The 26864-nt window shown below is 42.0% G+C and overlaps 1 protein-coding gene across 2 annotated transcripts in view; it reads left to right on the top strand.

The window, feature by feature from the left end:
• The window catches only part of AMPH (amphiphysin), a 172476-nt gene that overhangs the window by 101171 nt on the left and 44441 nt on the right, over window positions 1–26864 (top strand). For both annotated transcript variants that reach the window (XM_060107895.1, XM_060107894.1), the window contains exons 4-11: window positions 141–235; window positions 3567–3662; window positions 12690–12797; window positions 14730–14815; window positions 19380–19455; window positions 20329–20411; window positions 23133–23271; window positions 24379–24507. In XM_060107895.1, the coding sequence (XP_059963878.1) occupies window positions 141–235; window positions 3567–3662; window positions 12690–12797; window positions 14730–14815; window positions 19380–19455; window positions 20329–20411; window positions 23133–23271; window positions 24379–24507 (812 nt within the window). The remainder of the gene's footprint in view (window positions 1–140; window positions 236–3566; window positions 3663–12689; window positions 12798–14729; window positions 14816–19379; window positions 19456–20328; window positions 20412–23132; window positions 23272–24378; window positions 24508–26864) is intronic.

Below are 26864 nucleotides of genomic sequence, written 5' to 3'. Positions count from 1 at the left end.
AGCAATTGTGCCTGCCCAGGTTTTCCTTAAACAATTAGCAAGTATTCAAGATTTTTCCTCTCACTTTGAAAAGTAGGGGAAGGAGGAAGAGACTCCTCACCTACCTCTCTCTAACAGGAGTTGTTTTTCTTCAATGCTAGGCATGCAAGAGGCTTCCATGAAGCTCACCGAGTCGCTGCATGAAGTCTACGAGCCCGACTGGTACGGGCGCGAAGATGTGAAAATGGTTGGCGAGGTAAGAGCTGGTCACAGCATGTGAGAGGCCCCGGGGTGACTTCTGTGAGGTTCCCACCATGTCCTGCTCACTCAGCCTATCCCCTGACCCCCTCTCACCACTTCATGGCCCCAATCATGAGGGGACACCGTGTACCCAGAAGGCACTGTGCAGTTCCACCATCCAGATCAACCCCAAACTTGCAGTGAGGAGTGAACATGATAATAAAGCCACTTGGGTAGAAAGCTGTGGCTTAAAGATTGGTTTTGTTCAACATAAGAATAGCACTTGTCGGTCCTTTACTACACTTCTTAGCCCATTCCAGTAGGAGAACTGGCTCATGGCCTGATTTTATGTACTGCGCCTTCTTCCTCATCCTCCTTGAAAGCAGGCACAGGATCTGGGAAGAGCATCCCATTCACTTTACCACCAGATGGTCCATTCGCTGGTCTGCAGGGCCGAGGACAGGGCCTGCTAATAGGAATTTGACTAATGAAAGGCTTCGTCCTTAGACATGTCTTAACACCTGAAATGTGCCGTCTAGCTCAGGGCTGTCTGGCTCTGAGAAGTGAGAAAGTGGTTATTGTTGCTTTGAGGAAGGCGGAATGGGCTGTGACATCAGATGAGTTCTTTAATCTTCTTGGGCTTTAGTTCCTCATCGGTGAAGTGAGAGTAATAATTGTATCTCCTAATAACACAAAGTCTGTGTATTCACATCCTCGACCTAGTGCACTGTGTGTGTGATTATTACTGACTTTAGGAAGCCTGCTGTCAGGGGTTTTCTCATGTCCAAGCTCTTCGTTAAAACAAAGAACGGTTGGCCATCATGCCCACTTCATGGGAGCTCGTTGCTTCTCATGAGGCACAGAAGAGTTAAGAGATATGGCCGCCACAACTCAGGGAAGGGTCTGGTACATGACATGCTGATCATCTGTGCAGCCTTTGGAAAGATGGGTTAGCATCTTTCCTGGGCTGCTTCACGAAAATTCTGACACCCCCACATGGATCACAAGTCATAATCTTGTTATGAGTATGATAGAAACTGAGATCTATTTATGAAGAAAGCTCTTTGTGAGCTCTGTTACCTCTTTTGAAAACTTTCAGTATGTGAATTAGGCAAAACTAGCCTCCACACGCCATTTTCCAATGCAGTTTTGAGGAACTGCATCTTCTCACGTTTCTTAAATATAAAGATGCTGTGTTTCAACAGCGTGTTGTTAAAGGCTTAACTCATTTTGTAAATTTCTGATTAGAGGTGTATAGTTAAAAATTAAGTGCGAAAAGAAGAATTTTTAAGGGAATGGTAGAAACTTGTGTGAATGGCTTTTCAGAACACCACGTTACAATTCTGTGTATGGCAAATGCCACTGTTGACCTTGATCCCTAAGGAAACAGCTGCTGTCCTACCTTGATCCTCGTGGCTGCCAGGATTTTTGGAATCTTTTGATGGGGAAGCACCTGACACTGCATGTTCAGGGGATCTGCTCAGATCATAAGATAAGCCTCTTTGTACGGTGGACTTAAATTTTTTTGTTTGCATAAAATTCTTTTTTTAAAATTCTTTATTTATTCGGTTGCACTGGGTCTTAGATACAGCAGGTGGGCTCCTTAGTTGCAGCACATGGGCTCCTTAGTTGTGACATGTGAACTCTCAGTCGTGGCTTGCATGTGGGATCTAGTTCCCTGACCTGGGATCGAACCCAGGCCCCCTGCATTGGGAGCATGGAGTCTTATCCACTGCGCCACCAGGGAAGTCCCTGTTTGCATAAAATTCTTTTTTTTTTGCGGTATGTGGGCCTCTCACTGTTGTGGCCTCTCCCGCTGCGGAGCGCAGGCTCCGGACGCGCAGGCTCAACAGCCATGGCTCATGGGCCCAACCGCTCCACGGCATGTGGGATCTTCCCAGACCGGGGCACAAACCCGTGTCCCCTGCTTCGGCAGGCGGACTCTCAACCACTGCGCCACCTGGGAAGCCCTGCATAAAATTCTTAATAAGGGTCTATGACAATTAGACTTGGGTTTTAACGTGTGAAAAAGAGAAGCCAATCGACCATTAAAACGTGGTTTTCAACAAGAGAGAAGCTTCTCTCCCATCACCGACCTTGGAGGTTGGCAGCCCAGGTGTGGGATGGGGGACCCACGAGCATCAGGGACCTGTCTTTGCATCCCTGCTGCCACCTCCACGTCCAAGATGACTCTGAGCTCTGGCTATCAGCTCTCATTGTTGTCTTCCAGTCAGCAAGAAGGAGGAAGCGTGGAGGACAAGCCTCCTTTTAGGGCCACTTCCTGAAAGTCCATCCCATTGGCAGAATTTAGTCTCATGGCTGCACTGGGCTGCAGTGGAGGCTGGGACGTATAGTCTGTATCCTAGGCAGCTGTGTGCCCGGCTAAAACTGGACGTTCTATTGCTAAGAAGAAAGAAAGGGTAGGCATTGTCAGGAGACGCCCAATGTAGTAATAGGAGGAATATGGAATGACGTTCTTGCGCACGTGCCTGGGATTCTGTGAAGCGAGTTTATGTTGTCAACTCACATACTTGGAGAAATTGAAACTCAGGAACGTTCAGTTCTCCAAAGTCACACAGCTGGGCTATGAACTCTGTTCTGGTGAGGCAGCCTGGTGTCATCGACAGATCATGGGCTTCAGATTCAAGGGTTGAAACCAGAGTCTGTCATATACCAGCTGCATGACCTTAGCCAAATTATGTAACATCTCTGGACTTCAGCATCATCTTCTGTATAATGGCAACAATGAGACTTTCTTCATAAGGCTATTGTGAGAATTAAATCACACATACACACATACACACAGAGACACATACAGCTTTTAACCCAATGCCTTGACAGTAATAGAAGTAAGAATAATAATAATATCTAATACTCACTGTGTTTATCATAATTGATATTCCATAAATGGTAGGGCCCTTCCCAGTATGACTAAATTTTCTGCTCTCCATGTGGAGGCTTCAGCAATGGTTTGCTGTTTGTCTGGAGTGGTTTCTAATTTCATGGATTGCTTCAGAAGCAAACCGTCTTTGTGGAATTCTTCACAGACTCCTAGCCCCAAAGTCCATTTATAGGAATCTGGGGACCTCTTGAAGTTTCTACATTCTTTAGTAATTCGGAATCAGAAACACATTTTTAAATGAGCTGAGCCCTTAGGTAGCCTATATTATAAATTAGAACTGGTAGCCAAATTACTGTATTTTTAAATAATCCACACTTTTCTAGCATTTACTAGCCAGGGAAGTAGAACTTATTTAATTCTATAGTTTCAGGTTTTTTAGAAGTTGGTGAAAGTTATCCAATTAAAATAATTCTGCAGTTGTCTCTTTATTCTCTTTTTCTTTCAGAAATGTGATGTGCTGTGGGAAGACTTCCATCAAAAACTAGTGGATGGGTCCTTGCTGACACTGGACACCTATCTGGGCCAATTTCCTGACATAAAGGTATTTTATTCTGTGTCTATAAAGGGAAGAATTGAATGGTCCCATGTTCTTATTAAAACATGGGCAAGAGATAAGTAGAATTAAAAGTGCTCAAGCTGACATCAAAGACAGTTGGTAACTTTTCATTTATTTAAGCATGAGATTTTTATCCTGTTCCTAACAGTTTAAAATGAAATATAGTTCCAGAAACCACATTTCCCCCTTTAATGAACTGCTTCAGCTTTTATTTCTCTACAGAAGTCTTTTTAATCCTATAGATAGAAAATCATAAATCAGAGATACCAAAAAATTCCAGTTTTCTTTATGTTCAAACCTTTTGGTTATATGGCATTTGGCAAGAATTTCCGTTAGAATAAACAAAGGTCATGAGGAAAGGAGACACTTCATTACACATGTGAGAGCAAAATCTGATCTTTTCCTTACTGTTTATTTTGTGTATGTTCATAGTACACCTGCATATTTTTTCTCTCCTTGAAATTTTCAGGTTCACATTGAATTCTTAAGATGTAAGCATTTCAAATACATTTGCATCTGGATCTAAAAATATCTTGTCTAAAACATTTGTCTTATTCTTATATCTTGGATTCAATGAAAGGAAAATATACAAGTGAAGGATTGAATATCACAGATTTGAAATTGACTCTTAAGGTATAGATGGTCTTTAAACCATCCTGGCTGTATATAGCAAATGGTAGCGTTAATAGATGTGCTCCCTAGTTGTTTTCCCAGCTCAAAGAGGACTGCTAGGTAAGACAGCCATGTGCCCTTCCTGTAGAGCAAGGAGGCCATGAACCAGTGTCCATGGGCATTTTCAGTATCTTGCTAGGTGACCTCTGATGTGAAGTTCCATTTTTTACCTGGCCTTCTTTATAGCCATTGCCAGACACCAGGAAACTATCTGCAATAATGTGCACCGCCCTTGGCCGTGAAACATAGTGAAGCTTCTTGGCCAAAACTATACTCCTATCAATGATGTTCGTTTCCTCAGTCTCACACAGAATGTCTAATGCTAGATGGCCAACACCCGAAGTGTGTTTTGGGACACCAGAGGCACCAGACAAAAACCTAAGTGGATCAGACTGGACACATTAGCCTTGTTGGCAAAATGTCCCAGAGAACAAATCCAAATGACGAATTCTAGGTGATGTTATCATAATAGGCAGCAGAATGCTTTACCGAGTCATTGTATAGCTACATCTTAATTTGGAAAGGTATTAAGTCAGTTTTAAAAATTTTCTGAGAAATTAAACAATTTTTTAAAAAATTATAATTCTGTACACAGGGAAAGTGTTTTGAGATATCTTCAGATGATTTGATAGGCATTGACATTTTGTCTTGGAATTTGCAGCATTTGTGGAGCAAACAGTCTCAGAATTATTATCACGCTTTAGAATACTGTTTATTGCGTGGTAATTCAGTCTCCATAGAAATCAATTCCTAATAAATTAGGTAAAAGAAACGTTTGTCTTCCTACTTGAAAATTTCAAAGAACCTCGCAACTTGTCTAAATTATTCATATAATATTTGGTAGTACAACTTAGATAAGCAAATAAAGGCTGTGATTGACTACAGGAGAATACATTTGAAAAGTTGTTGAGCTTCAGGAACAAAAACTTAGTATCATCAAAAATGTGTGAAGGATCTGTTTGTTATTTGTTATTTGTTATGATACTGCCCAGCAATAGCTATTTGGCAATTGACCATTCTCTCTAGGAGAGTAAAATTTCAGAAGACCTACAGAAGTACCTTTGTTGAAACAGAGAGATTAAAATAAACTCATGATGGATTATGTTGGTTAGTCTTTTCAGTTTGTTGAAACACTCAGTGGAACTTTTATTCTATTTTTTAATTAATTAATTAATTAATTAAATTTTGGCTGCATTGGGTCTGCGTTGCTGAGTGCGGGCTTCTCATTGCAGTGGCTTCTTTTCGTTGCGGAGCACAGGCTCTAGGCACATGGGCTTCAGTAGTTATGGCACGTGGGCTTAGTAGTTGTGAAAGGGCTTAGTTGCTCCACGGCATATGGGATCTTCCCAGACCAGGGCTCGAACCCGTGCCCCCTGCATTGGCAGGCGGATTCTTAACCATTGTGCCACCAGGGAAGTCCTTTTATTCTGTTTAAGCAGTTCTTTTCCTGTGGTCCATGGTGTCCATGGTTGAGGTCACACACAATGATGATCCTCCAGTTACTGAAACATCTTACATGAGAGATTTGGAATCATGTTATCTAGCTGGATTCCCCAAAGATAAATGAAATATGGTTTTACCTGCATCATGGTTTTACCTGCTTCATGGAAAGAGCCTACATAATCTCTCTCTCTATTTCTCTGAAGTCACATTCAGAATATTAGAGCATACACATAGGGTTTCAACCAAGATAGACAATTGTAAAACCATTTCATATGGTGAACAGTGAAGGAAATAGCAGTGTTTAACTTGGAAAGGAAACAATCTGGGGTTGGAGAGCAGTTGGGATAGCTGTTTCTAATCGTTGAAAGACTTTTCTTCTGTGAACATACACAGATGTTGTGCCTCTTACTCAATGGACGGAAGTTTGATGTGGATACAGACTCTGTCACTTCATAAAGTGAGTGCTGAGAGATTATGTAGTGAATAGGTTATTGATGAAAAGGAGGATTATGATTAAAAATACAGTGGAGCATTTTCAAAGCCTGGAACACAGTTGACTTCCTTGACTCATTGACATCAACAGGGTGTGCATGGTTAGGCAAATTTCCAAATGTTGACTGCAGCCCATCAGCAAGGGCTATGCAGTACCATTCATGAGGGAATGGTGTTTGACTTTTCCAGCTGTGATTGTCAGGGCACCTGGTGTTACAGTTTTTGTTGTGCAGCACTGATATCTAAAATCAATGTTGTAATAAGAGCCAGCTTGTCCCCAACCTACACAGGCTTATAGCTGTTAGCAGTTATTGTAAAATGAAGTTTAGATTTTATCTTGGCAGCTGTGCATGAGCCATTAAGCATATATTTACAGCAGTGGGCCAAAATGAATTCCAACTTGGAGTTATTGTTGAAATTTTTTAAAAATTTAGTAAATTACTTTCTTCACTGCATACGGTCAGTGCATAGTGGGGAATCTGAAGAACTTTTAATTAAACCCTTTAATGGAGACTTCCCTTGTGGTCCAGTGGTAAAGAATCCACCTCCCAATGCAGGGAACACAAGTTCGATCCCTGGTCAGGGAACTAAGATCCCACAGCTCCAGAGCCCACGTGCTGTGGAGCCCAAGCACCACAACTAGAGAGAGAAAACCCACACGCCACAACTAGAGAGAAGCCCAAGCTCTGCAACTAAGACCCAACACAGCCAAAAATAATAACAATAAATAAATAACTAAAATAAGTAAATATTTAAAAGCCATTTAATTAAACTATTTACGATTAAGCTAGTGAATTTATTTAATAAAATTTACTATTGGATGATTAAATAAGAATTGTATCATTTTCCATGTGAAAGCTATAGTGTATTAACTCTACCCTTTCTTAGGAGATGTGGTTCTTTTTTCAGGTTTCCCAAATATCAGATAGGTAAGGCAATAAGATTGATATGTTTTGCCAACACAAAAATATATGCATCAAAATGAGTGATGACCTTCAACATGTCCCTTCTACCATATGGTAAGCTGTACTCTGTAATTGACTTGTCAGTTACACAAGAAAATGACGCACATTATTTACTTCACTTCTTGTTTTTGAACAAAAAATAAGATGATCCAGTGCACTGTTCCCAGGCTTGGAAGTAGTTGAATTTTGGCTCCTTCCGAAAATCAAGTTTATCTTCAGAGCATCAAGATTTGCTTTTTTGGAAGATACTAAAGGACAACCTCCCCACCCCTGACCAAGTTCACAAAGCAGAGTTTTGTAAAAGTTTTCACAGAGTTACACAAGGCCACTACCTCAAGGGGCAGTGCTCCTTGGAAGGTAACAGATGTCTGCTGAAAGTAATGAGCTTTGTCACCTTGTTAGCACCCTTCTCTCTACTCTGCTGGGCTAATGCATCGCATTTTTTTTTTTACATCTTTATTGGAGTATAATTGCTTTACAATGGTGTGTTAGTTTCTGCTTTATAACAAAGTGAATCAGTTATACATATACATATGTTCCTATATCTCTTCCCTCTTGCGTCTCCCTCCCTCCCACCCTCCCTATCCCACCCCTCCAGGTGGTCACAAAGCACCGATCTGATCTCCCTGTGCTATGTGGCTGCTTCCCACTAGCTATCTACCTTAGTTTGGTAGTGTATATATGTCCATGCCACTCTCTCACTTTGTCACAGCTTACCCTTCCCCCTCCCCATATCCTCAAGTCCATGCTCTAGTAGGTCTCTGTCTTTATTCCTGTCTTACCCCTAGGTTCTTCATGACATTTTTTTCCTTAGATTCCATATATATGTGTTAGCATACGGTATTTGTTTTTCTCTTTCTGACTTACTTCACTCTGTAGGACAGACTCTAGGTCCATCCACCTCATTACAAATAGCTCAATTTCATTTCTTTTTATGGCTGAGTACTATTCCATTGTATATATGTGCCACATCTTCTTTATCCATTCATTCGATGATGGACACTTAGGTTGTTTCCATCTCTGGGCTATTGTAAATAGAGCTGCAATGAACATTTTGGTGCATGACTCTTTTTTGAATTATGGCTTGACCCATCGCATATTTTGAGTGAACGTGGTATGTCAGCCATCCTTCCACTGACACCAGTCGGAAGTGGTCGGTGCAGAGAGTAAAGTGAAAGGGATCTGGAAGCAGCTAAATGAGAGTAACTGCCCCGCCCCACCTGTCGTCACCCCTGAAGTGGATGTAGAGGAGTAGCACAGAGTGACAGATGGCAGCTGGATGACAGAGTCTGTCAGAGACACCTGGGCGGTGCTGGAAAGAGCACTAACCAAGCATCAGGGGCAGGGAGTGAGTGAGACAAGTGGGGGCACGAGGGTTCAAAATATAAGGACTGCTGACCCTGCACTAACATTACCCCAAGAGGGAGAGCCTCCTTAAACATTGTGCCCTAGGTGTCTTACTGGAGTCACCCTACTCTTGGCCCTGGTCCCGGGGCTGATACCTAATTCATCTTTCGCCACAGACGTTCTGAGTAATTCTGGACAAGTTAGAGGTTAATCTCATGCAACTTCAAATTCCCTACCTGTAAAATGGGAAAATCCCTGACACACCCATACTGGGCATCGCTGTGAGGATCCGGAGGACTTTGTTTTGTAAACGATACACATTTATATTGTTGTTGTTTTTCTTCTTCCTACCATATGAAATTTAAAGTTTTTTAAGGATCCTCTTCTGCAGTTCTCAGTATTAGACTAGCTGGGCACAACTAGACCACTGGGGATTTTTTTAAAAAGGACAGATGCCTGGACTTTGCCTCAGACTAACTAAATCAGAATCTCTTAGTCTGGGGCTCAGGAATCAGTATTTTTTACACTATTTGCTTATTAGTTGTTCCTCCTTAACTTAATTTTTAGTGGTTGCCCTACAGTTTGTAATGTACATCTTTAACTTATCACGTCCAACTTCAAATAACGTTGCAGCGCTTTATGTACAGTCTAAGAACCTTATAGCAGTATATTTCCAGCTCTTCCCTCCCTTCCCTTGGGCTATTATTGTCATATATTTTCCCTATACATATAGGTTATAAAGCCCATGATCTGTTGTTTCTGCTTTTCTCTAGCTCAGTGACCTTTTCAAGCAATTCAAAGTAAAAAACCAAAATCTTGTCTATTTACCTTCAGTTTTACCATTTCTGGTACTCATTTCTTTGTACAGCTCCTGTTGGTATTAAAATTCTTATATGGCAGTGAGTTCCCCCAGCTTTTGTTTGTCTTTTAAAAAACGTGTATTTCACCTTTACTTTTGGAAGGTGTTTTCACTGCGAATAGAATTCTAAAAATCTCTCTTGGTTTTTTATTTTTCAGTGCTTAAGAGATGCTACTCCATTGTATTCTGGCTTACACAGTTTCTGAAGACTAGTCTTCTGTAATTCTTACCTTTGTACTTATTTTTTTTTCTTTATTCTTGATTTTAAGCAGTTTGGTTTTGGTGTAGCTGTCTGTGTCTTGTTTGGTATTTATCCCTCTTGGGATTCTATGAATTTCTTGGATGTGTACTCTTCTGATGTCTTCCTTATTTTATAAAATTCTCAGCCATTATCACTTCAAATATTTCTCTGCCTCTCCCTCTCCTCTCTTTGAGACTCCAGTTACACGATGTTAGACTGTTTGACATTTGATATTGTATTATAGGTCTTGTATGCTTGATTCTGTTTTTTTTTTTAAATTTTTGCTCACTTTGTGGGGGTTTCTTTAGTGATTTTTAAAAATTAATTAATGAATTTTTATTTTTGGCTTCATTGGGTCTTCACTGCTGGGTGTGGGCTTTCTCTAGTTGCGGCAGGCGGGGGCTACTCTTCGTTGTGGTGCGTGGGCTTCTCATTGCGGTCGCTTCTCGTGTTGTGGAGCACGGGCTCTAGGTGTGCAGGCTTCAGTAGTTGTGGCACGCAGCATCAGTAGTTGTGGCTCGTGGGCTCTAGAGCACAGGCTCAGTAGTTGTGGCACACAGGCTTAGTTGCTCCACGGCATGTGGGATCCTCCCAGACCAGGGCTCGAACACGTGTCCCCTGCATTGGCAGGCAGATTCTTAACCACTGTGCCACCAGGGAAGTCCCTCTCTTTGTGTTTTAATGAGAAAAATTTCTCTTCATTTCATTTATCTTGAACTGTACTGTTTCTTTCCTCAGCTGTTTTAAGTCTAATGAAGAAATTTCTCCTCTCTGATAAATTGTATCATTTCCATTTAGCTAAATTTCCATGTATCTGTTGAAATTCCCTATCTGTTTATGTATTTTGTCTACCTTTTCCAGCTAGATACTTTAAAATGTTAGTCATAGTTATTTGAAAATTACTGACTGGGGACTTCTCTGGCAGTCCAGTGGTTAAGACTCTGTATTTCCACTGCAGGGGGCACAGGTTCAATCCCTGGTTGGGGAGCTAAGAGTCCACATGCTGCATGGGTGCAGCCCCCCAAAAAAGTTACTAATACTTCCAACATTTGGGTCATGTCTGAGTCTGGTTCTGTTGCTTGCTCTGTCTTTTCTCATGGGCCGTTTTTCTCTTTTTAATGTGTGTGTTTCAAAATTTTGATTGAATGCCAGACATCGTGTGTAGAATAGTGAAGACTGGAGTAATATTTATGCCTGGAAACGAGCATGCCTTTTTGTCAAGCCAGTAGTGTGAGAGTTCAAATTAATCTGCTTGCAGCTTGAGCTGGATTTGTGTTTTGTTGTTGCTATTGTTATTTCAGTGCACCGTCGCTTTCAAATTCCTCTGGAATTGGGCTGCTCATACCTTGCACGTATAGTCTAACATCTATAACATTTTCATACTCTTGGGTTGAAGTCTAGTTTTTGCCTCTACTTTGACCCACATTGGTTGGGCCCTTGGATGCCAGAGAGTTTTTCTCAGTGTTCCTGCTCCCCCTCAGATTTCAGGTGTCCTTGTGTGCCAGTGTTTCAGAGGGGGGTCTCTCTCCATACACTTGTCCCTTCTCCAGTGGTAGGCAGCTGTATCTTGTTATTCAGTGCTGGGCTTGGAGTGGAGGCAAGGCTGTTTTATGCTATACTTTCCTGGCCTTTCTTAGGCAAAGTCGGCCTTGTATCTGTGGTTGAGCTTGAATAGGAGTTTCCTGACCCTGTCCAAGTGGGATCAGACCTCTTCTTGTTGTAGGAATCAGATCTTGGGCCCAAGAGGGTTTTATGATCCTCCCCAAGTGGGTTTTATTTTCTCCCACTCTTCTGCGTGTTACAATTATTTTTGAATATATCTAGGGGCCCAAGGGATTCCTATCCATCACTGGGGCCAGATTGATTTTGCTTCTATGTTTCCCCCAGAATCAGTGGATCTCTGCCTGGTCTCTGTGGACCAGAGGATCTGTTGTTTCTTCCTCAAGTGGCTTAAGGCTTTTGCTTTGTAAAGAGAAAAATGTCCAAGGGAATGGACAGGGCTTTGTATTTCTACCCCCATAGCCATCAGAGATCATTTCATTCTCACGTGCACTGCAAGGGAGTGTCTTGTCCCCAGACTTTCTCATAGCATCCAATAGAGGCCCAAGGAAAGAGCTTGCCCATAAGTGCAACTTCCCTTTGTGTCTTGGACACCCAGCTATTCCAAACTGACACGTTAGCCCACAATAGACCTTAAACAATGTGTTAAAATTTTAGCTGGCTACTCTTGTCCACTTATATGGTGGCCACAGCTTTTACCTGCCAAAGGTGAAAGAGTTGGTATGTCTCATCTCTCCTTGAAGAGACTCATCCCTCTTTGGAATTGAGATTCCTTTATTGCCTTGTGACTTCATGTCTGTGATACAATCAAGACAATTTATGCTTTTATAAATTATCCAGATTTTTTTCTTGCTAGTGTGGCAGTAACATTCTTTGCAGCTCCCTATATCCTAACTGGAAACAAAAGTCTCTAGAAATCAATATATTTTTAAATCTCCTCAGATAATTTGAATGAACAAAAGGATTGACAAACACTTCTAGGAAAAAGGGTTTCTTAGGAAGTAAATCTGATTTATAGAACTGCTGTTAGTGTGAGTGCTATTAGAATTATAAAACCAAATCCTAATAGAGTCTTATACTGTCTTCAAAATGGAACATTTAAAGATCTAGAATAGAGACTAACTGAGAGTATAGGTTTATGTGCTTCCCTCAACCAGTTCTGGAATTTCTCTGGTCTTTGACTGCAAACTCTGCCTTCACCTCCTCATGATTGTCCTAATTATTGGAAGGGAAGCCTTTACCTAATGGTTTTCACACAAAGGAGCGGAGGCTGTAGTCTGTTTTCCAGGGATCATTTGTCTAGTGAAATTCTGGTTCATCTCGATCTCCGGTCAAGGTCCTCAGCTACTGCCGACAAGGAAGGCATTTTGGCAGTCAAGAAGAGAGTCTGTGACCACGTCTCTTTCTTAGTGCATATGTTTCCCTGTTGGCAGAACCGCATTGCAAAGCGCAGCAGGAAGCTGGTGGACTATGACAGTGCCCGCCACCATCTGGAAGCTTTGCAGAGCTCCAAGAGGAAGGATGAGAGTCGCATCACTAAGGTAGGGACCTATCCCACTGTTGTCACCACCCTCCACGTTCTGTGACCTGTAGCAACTTTGCTTTTGAAAATGAAATCTTTCCTTTCTCATGGAGATTGGAATCAGGGCAGAACTGAAACGGAAGTACGGTGCTTGTGGGCTGCTGTTCATAATTTTTAAGTAACATTAAGGGTTTTCAGGTCATAGTTGAGTTCACATGGGTGACACTGACTCACATTTTCATCATAATAAACGTTCGCCCCCAACAGTACTACCTGATCAAAGAAGGTAATGCGTCCTTACATTCTTTCTGTGGTCGTGCTCCAGACTTGATGCCAGAATGCAGATTCAACTAGGAAATCGAGAGTGAAATTCTCAGACAGAAATTGTGCTTGAGAGTACAGATGTGTACTACAATTGCATGATGTTCTTTTTCTTTTAGAAAACCCATTTCCGGAGCTTTTACCATGTATGTCAGTCATTGGCTGACAACTCACTGGAGACACCTGCTGACCTCTCACTTGGCATCCAGTCTTGCCTTCCCCCACCTGCACACACACAGCTGCCTGGATGGCCTTTCTGCAGCACCTATCTAGATAGAGCTTCTCCCCTGCTTAAGTCTTTTAATGGCTCCCATTGCCTGTAGAAAAAAAAATTCCAAATTCCTTACCATGGCCCATGCGACCTTCGCACTTTGGTTCTGACTCACCCTCTCCATCCTTGTCAGCTTTCAAGTCTTCTTTCCCCTCCTTTCCTTCCTCTACACATGTCCTAAGCTGGAGCCTCCGTGACCTACAGTACCAGCTGCTGAGCAACTGTGATAAGAGCCGCCCTTCACGCGAGGCCCCTGAGGTGCCAGGCACCACGTTCAACACTTCATTTACATCCTCTTTCTTTAATACTCACAATACCTGTGAGGTGGGCATTGCTATGTCCATGGTACGGATTTGACGTGCACAGAGGTGGAACAGTCTGATAAGTCCACATGGTTAGTGACTAGCATCCCAAATCCAGCAACTCCACCTTTTATGTATTGCAGTCCATTCTCCATCCCCTTTGTTAGCAAACATTTGCTCATTCTTCAAGATTTGATATCAAGTTAAAACATCACCTGCCCTATGGAACCTTCTCTATTCCTTGCACCATCTTCCTTAATAGCATGCTCCGTAGCAGCTTATAAACCCTTTCTGGTAGTGTAATTACTTAGACTTCCCACTAGACGGGGCATTTCTTGGAGAAGCATCCGTGTCCAGTATCCCGAGCAGAGCAGTGTATGTGACAGGCTGTTAATGCATTTATGTAGAGTGAATGACTCTGTAAGAGATGCAAGAGCAACCATGGTAATCAATCACGTTTTCCTTTTAAAATAAGATTCAGTATTTCACTTTTTTGAAAAGTAATTAATTAATTTATTTTTGGCTGCGTTGGGTCTTCGTTGCTACACGCGGGCTTTCTCTAGTTGCGGCGAGCAGGGGCTACTCTTTGTTGCAGCGCGTGGTCTTCTCATTGTGGTGGCTTCTCTTGTTGCAGAGCACGGACTCTGGGCACTCAGGCTTCAGTAGCTGTGGCACGTGGGCTCAGTATTTGTGGCTCATGGGCTCTAGAGCACAGGCTCAGTAGTTGTGGCTCGCGGGCTCTACAACACAGGCTCAGTAGTTGTGGCACACGGGCTTAGTTGCTCTGCAGCATGTGGGATCTTCCCGGGCCAGGGATCAAACCCGTGTCCTCTGCATTGGCAGGTGGATTCTTTACCACTGTGCCACCAGGGAAGTCCCCAGTATTTCACTTTTATTGAAACAAATCTTGTGGATTTTTACCAGATTCTCTCCTTCCCAAAATGTTTCCAGGATGCCATAAAGCTATTCCTATTTTATATTAAGCGATGTTGTGTCTAGAAATGGCTTGTGTCTATGTGATATTTTTTAGTGTAAACATGTTATGTGTCACTTCTAGGCAGAAGAGGAATTTCAGAAAGCACAGAAAGTGTTTGAAGAGTTTAACGTTGACTTACAAGAAGAGTTACCATCGTTATGGTCAAGGTAAAGATGTTTCTGTACAAGTTATAGAAGTTCACGAACAGAGAATATTCCTTATCTTGTCTTATTCTGTGTGATGCTTCAGCACTGTGCAATAGAAGTGTTCAGTAATCTATAATTTCTGATATGGTAGCTACCTGCCACACGTGGCTAGCTGTTGAGCACTTGGAATATGGCTAGTGTGACCGGGGAACTGAACTTTAAATTAAAAGGATTTCTCTTTAACTCTTTTAAATTTAAATAACCTAACGTAGCTAGCAGCTACTACATTGGATGGCACAGTTTTAGACCTTGGTATATTTCTTAGGTGGAGACCCAAATCTCAACTAAGCAGCATTAGGAGAACTGTCCTTAACCTTGAAATTTACAAGGATACTCTTTTAGCTTTTGGAAGAACTTCCTTTATTCCAATAGCTCATCTAGTCTTCTGTCTTTGATACGAAGCCTCTACTTTCAGCCCTTACCTGTTAACCCAAACTTCATTCTTATTTTAGATGTTAAATATTCTTCTTATTTATAGGTATTCTGCATTTCTCATGCCATTAAGTGCAGTTTTCCCACTCAGTGGTTGAACAAGAAGTTGTTGGGTGAAGTGGGGCCTTATATCTCTCAATTCCCATCAGCAGCCCCATGCTACCACCCTGAATAAACAGAACTGTGCTTGTCATGCAACACTGCTTTAAGTCAAATCCTAAATCTTGGCGAGGATATGGAGAAAAAGGAACCTTAGTACACTGTTGGTGAGATTGTAAATAGGTGCAGCCACTATGGAAAACAGTATGGAGGTTCCTCAGAAAACTAAAAATAGAGTTACCATATGATCCAGCAATCCTACTCCTGGGCATATATCCAAAAAAGATGAAAACTCTAATTCAAAAAGATATATGCGCCCCTATATTCATAACAGCACTATTCACAATAGCCAAAACATGGAAGCAACCTAAATGTCCATTGACGGATGAATGAATAAAGAAGATATGGTACGTATATACAATGGAATACTACCCAGCCATAAAAAAGAACAAAATAATGCCATTTGCAGCAACATGGATGCAACTAGACATGATCATAAGTGAGGTTAAGTCAGAAAGAGAAAGACAAATCCCATATGATATCACTTATATGTGGAATCTAAAATATGGCATAAATGAACCTATCTATGAAACAGAAACAGACTTACAGGCAGAGTATTCTTCTTCCATTGTAGGGGGCTCTGGGGGAAAACAGTGACCAGCTCCCAGGGGGAACAGGCTTCCCTCAGGGCAGTGCTGAGGTGCAAGCATCCTGGCTGGCAAGCTGGGACTGCGGTAAACTGAGCTTTTAATCCTTTCCACCATTTCTGAGAACAAAGAAACATCTTAATAAAGAAATTAAGTTGGCCTTGACAGCTGCCAGGAGGGACCTGAGGATGCCTCAGACAAGTCCTTTGGGGAAATGGTAATGTCTCAGAGTCTCTTTTTTTTTTTTTTTTTTCCCGGTACGCGGGCCTCTCACCGCTGTGGCCTCTCCCGTTGCAGAGCACAGGCTCCGGATGCACAGGCTCAGCGGCCATGGCTCACGGGCCCAGCCGCTCCACGGCATGTGGGATCTTCCCGGACCGGGGCATGAACCCACATCCCCTGCATCGGCAGGCGGACTCTCAACCACTGCGCCACCAGGGAAGCCCTACAGTTGACTCTTGAACAACGCGGGGTTGCTGACCCCCATACAGTCTAGAATCCGAGCACTGCTAGCACTGCCTCAAAAACAAAAGCATTGATAAAGGACTCATCCAAGGGCAGGAAACTGAAACAGTTGAGCTAGAATCAGAACTCAAACCCTAGTTCTTTTGACTCCACATATTGTGATCTCTTATCGAACACAAGCTTTCCCCTACACTTAGTTAATTTAAAGATCTGTCAAATGAAAATGCAGGTACTATCTTTATTGAAAAAATCCATGTGTAAGTGGATCTGCACAGTTCAAACCTGTGTTGTTCAAGGGTCAGCTGTACTTTAAATCAATTAAAAGAAAAAGTAGGTGAATTCGGGGCCACATGATCACTGTAGATAAAGAATATTAAGATTGAGCGAAACATTCATTTCTCTTTCTCTGTCTGGCTTATTTCACTTAGCATAATACCCTCAAGGTCTATACGTCTTGTCACAAATGACAGGATTTCCTTCTTTCTCATGGCTGAATAATGTTTCATTGTATCTATATATCCCATCTTCTTTATCCACTCATCAGTTGATGGACACTCGGATTGTTTCTATATCTTGGCTATTGTGAATAATGAACATGGAAGTGCAGATACCTCTTTGAGATTCTGTCTCCATTCCCTCATGTATATATATCCAGAAGTGGGATTGCTGGATCGTATGATAGTTCTATTTTTAATTTTTTTGAGGAATCTCCATACTGTTTTCCATAGCAGCTGCACCAATTTACATTCCCACCAACAGTGCACAAGGGCTCCGTTTTCTCCACATCCTTGCCAACATTTGTTTTCTCTTGTCATTCTGATGATACCCATTCTAATAGGTGTGAGGTTATACTGCATGGTATCGCTTATATGTGGTATCTTTTTTTAAAAAAGGCAAACTCATAGCAACCGTGTAGAAAAGTGGTTGCCAGGTGCTGGCGGTGGGGGAAGTAGGGAGAGGTTGGTAAAAGGGACAAACTTTCAGCTCTAATGAATAAGGACTGAGAACCTAATGTAAATGTGGTGACTGTAGTTGATAACACTGTGTTATATAATTGAAATTTGCTAATAGAACTTGAATGTTCTACAAGAAAAAGATAAGTATGTGAGGTGATGGGTGTGTTCATTAACTAGTTGGGGGAATCCTTTCACAATGTATATATCAAGTCACCATCATGTCGCTTTAAATATCATACAATTTTAATTGTCGGTTAGACCTTAATGAAGTTGAAAAAAAAGATGAAGAAAACCCAAATAAACTAATCTTATAAAGAAAAAAAAAAGATTAAGTGAAACATGGTAGGAATCTAAGGTACAGGTTAAGCCATAGGAGAAGTAAGTCTTATTGGTAGAATGGATTTTAGCACTCAACTATTGTTTCATTTCCGAACCTCTAAATTGAACTTCTAGCTTTTAGTTTATTAAAATTCCAAACCACGTAATTCATGAGAAAGCATGGAAATAACAACATTCACGCTTCAGCAGAATTTCTTGGCAAACATTCCATGCTTTTCTATTGCGTTTTCCTCCTTTTGCAACCAAATACTGGTTATCTACTTATTAACTGCATGGCCTGGGACAGTAAAACTCTTGTGCCTCAGTTTTTTTGGATATAAAATGAGAATCACTGCCTAGGGGGTTGTTATGAGGGTTAAGTGAGGGAATATAAGAAAGTGCTTAGAAGGCTCTTCTTTTTATTGGCTTTAATGATGATGCAACATTCATCCACCTCTACTGTTTGGCATTTGACTCACCACAAGGCACAGCTAAGCCACTAGAAGCCCCCTTTTCTCTAGCCTTTCAACTCTTTGTTTAAATAAGAGGGGTGCCTACTGTGTATGGGCACATTCTTATTCCCCAATAAGTATTCTTATTATAAACTCCCTGAATATATGTTTATTCCATATATTAGACCTATTTAGTATTTCTGGTCCTTTCTTGCTCTTGACTGGCATTTGGAATCTAATTAACCAATCAGGATTCTGGGATGCTTTTTGAGACTGTCACTGAAAAAAGAACATGAATTAAATCAAAGTAGTGATTTACTCAGATGGAGTCAGAAGGACTGAATTAAATATAGAGTCCAAAGTGCCCTCATTTAGAGCAGAGGGAACTTATACTGGGGATACTGGGTTGAATCCACTGGGCTGACGGGTGTGCTTAGTAGCTATTAGGGACCTAAAAATGAAGACCGAGGGGACCTTGCTCATTTCACAGAAGCCCCCCACCATGACTTTACTTCACAAATGTGTTTGAGGTATTGCGAATGAATAGCTTGTGTTTTTATTTGTTCAATGAAAGTACGCTCTCACTTCAGCTGAAAAATTGTAATTAATGTGTAGGTTTTTTTATTTCTCTCTATCAAACAAATTTCAGAATCCAAATATATGACACCAAAACTAGACCATTTATATTTTGTAAAAATTAATACACTTCTCTATCTGAAAACTTTTACAAGATACAAATCCAAAATACAAATGCTTAGGGCAGTGGTTCCAAAAGTGTTATCTCTGAGCCGGCAGCATCAGTATTACCTAGAGCTTGTTAGAAATTCAAATTCTCGGTCCCCACCTCAGACCTACTGAATCAGAAACAAACCGCCAAGTGATCCTGGTGCACACTGAAGTGTGAGAACCATTTCTTGGGGTTATTACCAACACTCTAGGAAAGGTTGCGCTGTATACCAAAAGAAGCTGTTTTTGTTCATTAACAAATCAGGAAAGGTTGGGCCTGCTTTGGGTTAGGTATTTTTATTTAATCCAACGTTATTCAACATTTTGTAAAGAAAATCTGTTTTTAATGTATGTCGTTGCCATTGAAAATACAGTTTTGCTGACCGGTCTTTCCCATCTCTTCTTGCCTCTTTGTATCTCTACGTGGTAGACGAGTTGGATTTTATGTCAATACTTTCAAAAATGTCTCTAGCCTAGAGGCCAAGTTCCATAAGGAAATTGCGGTGGTGAGTAATGAAGATTATTTTTCCTTATGGAATATAAAGTAAATGAATGTTTGTTCTGGAAGCAAATGAAATGGCACAGCATTATGCAAAGAATTCACTCTCTTTCATGTTTCTTTTAATAGTGTGTCATGACTCTCAATAATATTTCTACATTTTTTTTGTAGTGACCACGCAGTTCTGTGTATCTGGTCAAGATTTTAGTTTGTGCTTTGATGAATCGCTGCCTGCTTGTTACAGTCTTACAGTCTTTTTTTTTTTCTTTCAGTCAATTTTTAAAGTTGGATTTCCAAGTCTTAGGCTCAGGAGAAATTGGTCTCCAGATATTCACATAGTCAGCAGCTCTGTCATTGACTAATATTTTCTTAGCTCAGCAGGGAGGTTGTATGACTTTATCTCTAATGGAATCAATGTAAACAATAAGTTTTCCTGCTCTGGTTTGTATATATATTAGTTTATTTGTGTTTGTGGCCTGACAGGTTTTTTTTTTTTTTTTTTTTTTTTTTTTTTGCGGTACGCGGGCCTCTCACCGTTGTGGCCTCTCCCGTTGCGGAGCACAGGCTCCGGATGTGCAGGCTCAGCGGCCATGGCTCACAGGCCCAGCCGCTCCGCGGCATATGGGATCCTCCCGGACCGGGGCACGAACCCGTATCCCCTGCATCGGCAGGCGGACTCTCAACCACTGCGCCACCAGGGAGGCCCGGCCTGACAGTTTTGACATGAATTTTAAGTTGAACCCTATTCAGAGGTTAAATTATCCTGGGACCATCCATACTATCATAAGATTCTTAGTTTTTCAATAAACAGTTCCTTTCTGGGAACAGTAGCCTGAATTTGCACCAGAATGACTTACAGCAGTGGCCTCTGTCCCCTTAGCTTTGCCACAAACTATATGAAGTGATGACGAAATTGGGTGACCAGCACGCTGACAAGGCCTTCACCATTCAAGGAGCTCCCAGGTAGGCCATGTTCATCAGAGCCAAGTTCATGTCTGTACACCTTTAAAGGAAGGATTGTTGCAAATTCTGCAGTCTGTACCAGCCTATGGTCTTTTACTCATCCTCCAAAGATCTAAAACCAAGGAGCCTTTCCATCTGGAGACTGACACCAGCCTTAGTTCTGTGCATTTACATTGACTTTTAGCCTTCAGATGTATCTCCATGGACTTTTGTCATTGTCACAATAGAGTTGATATCTACCTCTCTCTGCTTTCCAGCAGTGGTGTCAGCTTTTTACAGATAATTTCTTTTTTTTTAAATAAATTTATTTATTTTTATTTATTTATTTTTGGCTGCGTTGGGTCTTCGTTGCTGTGCGCCGGCTTTTCTCTAGTTGCGGCAAGTGGGGGCTACTCTTCATTGCAGTGCGCGGGCTTCTCTTGTTGTGGAGCACGGGCTCTAGGTGCGCGGGCTTCAGTAGTTGTGGCACGTGGGCTCAGTAGTTGTGGCTTCCGGGCTCTAGAGCTCAGGATCAGTAGTTGTGGCTCACGGGCCCAGCTGCTCCGCGGCATGTGGGATCTTCCCGGACCAGGGCTTGAACCCATGTCCCCTGCATTGACAGGCGGATTCTTAACCATTATGCCACCAGGGACGTCCCTTACATATAATTTCTAGTTTTGCACTTGTTACTTTATTTGGAGAAGAAGGCAATTCCCCAAACTCACAACAGTTAGTCCTGATACTTATTATTGGTGCTTATACCTTTAATGAATCCATATTGGGAAAGGAGAAAGGAAGTAGGTGAGACCTCACCATCATCTTACCTCCTAACTTGACCTTGCAAGCACTGCGTTGTTTCGGTTTTGTTGAACGTTGGTTTGGTTTTATTTTGAGTACACCAGTCAGTTACACCAAAGGCTCAGTGATCCGTAAGTAAATGGTCTACATTGCCAGGGTTTGGATTCACAGCAGCTTTCTCCTGTGATTTGGGAATCCCTTTTATCCATCCTTCTCAGACATTATGTACTCAAGTAGTGCAGGCTAGTGAGGCTTGGGTTGGAAGTCAGAAGACTCGGCTTTCAAGTTTCTGACTCTGCAGTTAATTTGCTGTGCCTTCCTTGAGTAAGTTCAATAACCTCTCTGGTTTAGGAGCTCTTTTTTTAATCAACAGAAATAAAAATGTGCTATTGAACTAAACAGCTTCTAAGGTAATATGCAGTCCTGACATTCTGTACTTGCGATTTTAACATCAGTCAATGTATACATGATACACACGCATTTACAAAAACACACATACGCATACACAGGCACCACCACCTCCATATATCCACCTCCATATATTAGTGTTTGGAACTTCCCAGAAATAAGTAATTTTCTTATTTGATGCTCCTTGGTCTAGCTGTACTTGTAGTCCCTACTCTGGCTGCTATTCTAAGTGAGCATTAAGTATATTTTCTTTGTCTAAGGGAAAGAATGTTGCCTAAAAGAATACAGGAAAGGGATAGAGCTGCTGTTTCCAATACAATTATTTCAATAAGAGGTTAGAAACCAAGAAAGGATTGTAATAAGAATATCACAGGGACATTTGGGTGATTTAGAGATGCGGTGCATGGGAAAAGGTTGTTGCCTTACACAGAGAGGAAAGGGACAGCGGCATCTGGAAGTTGCAATGTTGCTGAATCAGATACGATGAAGAAAAAGCGGGGCCCCGACCACTTGACAAATGTTCTTCATTTTTTTTCCATGTTCCTCCGCAGAACAAGGTGGTGAGTGAGCTCAGCGGGGTCTCCATTTGGCATAGATTTGGGGGCTGTGCTTCCCAGCAGAGGCCATGATTGCTGGCACGGCCCCAATCATGCGTGTGTCCGCGTCTTGTCCACGGGACCTATTCCCTCAGCCCCTTGACTACGTAGACCCTGCTGCTGTGTACCTGCTCAATTATTTGGGGGTGCAGACCTTGTTCCCTCAATCTGTAGCGTTTAGAAATTCTTAGAGAGTAGGCTGTATCCCGAGTGGTGTCTTAGCCGTTGCATTTGGGCTGATGACAAGCATCTGGCCTGGTGCCAGGCATGTAGTGGGCTCTCAGGAAACAGTACAGACTCTCATCCATCACATAATATGTTTGCAGTTTCAAGCTGTCTGAGTTGAGTCACTGTGCCATAAGGTGTAGAAGGAGAAATAATGAATTAATTTCTAAATGTCATCAGAAAGCACTTCTACAAAATCTTAATGAGTGCTATCCTAAGGATGCTTTTTAATACCCCCTTAATCATTTGGGGGGTAGGTTTTGCTGTAGATTATGCCATAGCAAGATTCTCCTATAAATCAAAAGTAAAATTAGTTCAATTAATTCAGCTTATGTTTGGAAGATCCTTGTCTGGCCCAGTGGAAAGAACGGGGGTTCTCAGTACCAAGGCCAGAATTCAGATCCACTAAGTTGCCCAGTGACTTCAGGGATCTTTATCCTCTCTGTGCCTTACTTTACTTACCTGTAAAGTGGGGACAAACATGCATGAGTCTTGTGACGATTAGAGATAATATATGAACGGGATCTGGCACACAGTGGACCATAAATAGTACCAGTTACCACATCACCGTTGCTAAGAACCAGAATTAACAGGAAAAGGGAGTAGGTAACCAGCAGTACCTGGAACGCCTCAGTTTTTCTGTGGGAAGGAGGGCCCCTGAGAAAGAAGTTCTGTTCCTTAGAAGGAGCCCTGCTTACTCTCTCTGTTCATCCAGCGACTCGGGTCCTCTCCGCATTGCAAAGACGCCTTCGCCGCCCGAGGAGCCTTCACCCATCCCGAGCCCGACAGTGAGTCCCAATCACACGCTGGCACCTGCATCTCCTGCACCAGCCCGGCCTCGGTCACCCTCGCAGGTAGGAAGAGATCGCATGTATAATATTAGGGGGACTGGGAAAACTGGTGCTCAGTTGACCACACCTGGGATAATTCTATGGGGCGGGGACATTGACAAGAGTTTCCAGTCGGGCAGGTTTTGAGGTGGGAGCCTTGGGCATTGTGATCGTCACCAAGGAATCAGCTTCCTTTGCTTACTTGGATTTTTATGTTTCCTCACATACCCTCTGCTTGAGTGTGTTGAGACGTCGTTCCACAATCTCAGCTTCCTCAGGCTCGCATGCTTTCCTTTTCTCAGAATCCTGTCCTTTAAGGTTCTGTCGAATCCTACCTTTTCCATGAAGCCTCCTTCCTGTCAGTGCTTTAGGTAACATCTGGAACAAGAAAGGCCATGACGTGTATGTCATTTCACGTTTTTTGCATCACCCACGGTATATTGCGCATGCGCTCAACAAAAATGATGGAACAAGTGTTTGAAAGAAACAGAAAGGGCCAAGCAAAGATAAATACAGGGGGAAATGGCCACCCTTACCTTCCCTGCTTCTGGCAAAAATGAAATTCCTACGGGGAAACTTGAAGTCTCCAATCCAGTTCAAGCGTTCTTGTGTATGGTCGAAACTAAGGAATGTTGTACGAAGATATGAATAATGGATAGATCTCTAAAGCGCTTAGTTTCCAAAATACTGGAGTGCCTAGTGAGATGTATGCTGCTGATGGTGGTCTCACTGACGCCAGTGAAAAGCTTGCTGGATGTTAGTTCTAGAATTCTAACGCACTGCTGAAGTGAGAAATCTTTTTCAGTTGACTTCAGAGAAGGTATTGCCTTAGTTTAACTTGAGAGGCACAGGTACACGTAGCACCGCAGCCCTGTGTATAGCACTTGGGTTGAGATGGATGGAGCCTCATAGCCTGAATTTTTCTCGTTGGGCCACTGGTTGTCAGAGCTCTGAGGGCCACCCAAGCAGGCGTTCTTTGCCTGAATCAGGTGGGCTTATTTCTCTAAGCAGACCTACATTTCAATCAGCAATCAATCTGTTCCCCTAGCTCTGTTCACGTGACACGTCTGCATGTCTCCCATGCCATCTTTGCCTGAATTAACCCCTGTTGGTTTGTGTGATGCTTCTTAGACAAGGAAAGGGCCTCCTGTCCCACCTCTCCCTAAAGTCACCCCAACAAAGGAGCTGCAGCAGGAGAACATCATCAGTTTCTTCGAGGACAACTTTGTTCCAGAAATCAGTGTGACGACGCCTTCTCAGGTGAGTGCCTGATACAGAGCTGGGATGTTCGCTAAAGCACCACAGCAGAGGGACTCTCAGAGCACATCTCTAAAGAAGGTGGCAGATGTTCAGGCCAACAATGTAATTTTAGTTGTCATTCAGGTTTGCTTTATCAATACTTGGTGTGTCTAAAGGGTTCCCAAATGGGAGATGTGCGGTATTTGAAAAGACTCATTTTTCCCACTGTTAAGAGTTGTACATCCTTCCTATAGAAAGTTGGGAAAAATACTAAGTGTAAAGTGAAGAATTTTAATAATCGCTTAAATCATAACACTAACATAACCGCTGATGCATTTTTGTTTACTTTCTTTTAGTTATTTTTTCTTTTCGTTTTTTTGTTTTATCAGTTTTGCAGCACAGAATTTGGATTGTATTGTTATGTATTCCTGAATTTTCTGCTTCATCTTACTGAGCATTTTTTCATGTCATAATATTGTCTTTTCCAAAAAAAAGTTTGACTGGGGTATTCTATCAGATGAATGTAACCAACCACTGATGGTGGTCACAGGTTACTTCCACTTTTTCTGTTATGTCACCAGCACCTTGGTGATATCAATATATATTAATACACGTTTGTGCCTTTTATCATTTCTTCCTTATTGCTCCCAGTAGAGAATAGAAAAATGAAATTCAAAGAGGTGAATATTAAGTCTTTTGACCTTTAGCAGGAGTAGATGTATTCACTTACATGACCTGGCACCAGCGTTCCCCCTGCTTTTTAAGATACCTGATTGTGTGTGTGTTCCACCTACAGCTACTCTCAATGTTATACCTACACCTGTCCCAGTTTGGTTGTCCCATTGCCTCAAGGATAGCCTTGACTTAGTTGCCCCTAATGCCCTCAAAGCCATCTCTTTGTTAAGAGTGAATGTCCCCAGAGAAGTCATGCCAATATCATTTCCTCCTGGTGTTCTCAGGGTCAGAAATAATTTTAACATTTTGCAAGGGGTGCAAACACAACATTGTAATTACTGAGTACATCCATAACAACACTACATATTGTATCCCAATTACAATTGCATCCTGTCGATAATAATGGAAATAATGTACTAAAAACAGGGAGCTCAGAAAATGAAAACTCAGAAGCAGTGCAGTGGCACATCATAATTTCTCATCTCTTTCGAGGGCATTTATGGATCAGCACGATGCTTTTAGCTGTTGTTTTCCTTCTCCTGTTGTTTGTATGAGATGCTGAATTTGGTAAGCTAATTAGAACTTGAAATGAGATTTAGTAGCTCCTTTGAGGAGGGGGAATTGCACTTTTATCAGTGCGTGGACCAATTGTATCTGTGGATACACAGATGCCACCAGGGATAGCGGTCTTAGAGCCAAATGATCTTACCCAGCATCCGCCATGGCCCTGGCACCAAACTTGAGCAGTTTTCATTTCCAAGTTGTGCTGTCCCTTTGTATTTCTAACAGCTCATTCTGGTTTTAGCTACATCAGTTTAAAAGTGACAGTGTTTTAGGGTGATAATACCCTTACTCAAGTTGCTTTCACCTGGACCCCACGAGAGCATCCTCTGAATTCCATCATCAATAGAGAATGTGGCCACCTAGAAGCTGTGTGTATTTAGCTGAGGACATGTAGCAGCTGAGGCCACTGAAGTAGAGAAAATGTGACACATAGACTGGTTCTGAAGTAAAGATGGGGTTTAGGAGAGTTCTTTCTTTGAAATGTTTTTTTATTTGCAGTTAGCTGGCTCACATAAGGGTCCTTCACAGTGGGGGAAAAAAAAAGAATCAAAGCACTTCTAAAAATTACAGATGCCAGAAGAGGTGCCTAAGTCCTTCCAAGAGTGTTAACGTGTGCTGGTGTTGTTGAATGAGAGTGATGGGCAAAGCCAAGAGTTAGGGAGAGGAGAGGGAGAGGAAGCACCTTTCAAAGCAGAAACGTCTCCAGCTGTGGCCGGAGCAGCTGTGGCTACTGCAGTGACACAGTTAGCTGATGGAGCCCCCTTGCCCCAGCTTGGATAGTCTGTATGCACGACTCCAAGGCTGTTGGAAAGGGAAGGAAAAGCATCTCCCATTTTGCAATATATATTAATACACGTTTGCACCTTTTATCATTTCTTTTTTTTAGAACTTTGCAACAGGTTTTTATTTTTGCTTTATATCTATGACAGTGTTTGAAACCTAAAGAAATACATTTTCTCTTCAAATTTGGATGTGTATATAAATATCATTTGTCTGGACTCAGCACACTCAATGCTATGGTTTCTTGGCCTGTATCTGCTCTGAAATCATCAAGCTTTGTCTGTCTACCGTTTATAACTTACCGGCTGGGTCACGTCCATCAGTGTGCCAGGTGACTTTGAAAGAAGTAACCCCCAGAG

Source organism: Mesoplodon densirostris, chromosome 9, assembly GCF_025265405.1.
Source record: "Mesoplodon densirostris isolate mMesDen1 chromosome 9, mMesDen1 primary haplotype, whole genome shotgun sequence".
In the NCBI taxonomy this organism is placed as follows: domain Eukaryota; kingdom Metazoa; phylum Chordata; class Mammalia; order Artiodactyla; family Ziphiidae; genus Mesoplodon; species Mesoplodon densirostris.
Note: the sequence above shows the minus strand (reverse complement) of the source record. Positions and strands in the feature narration are given on the sequence as shown.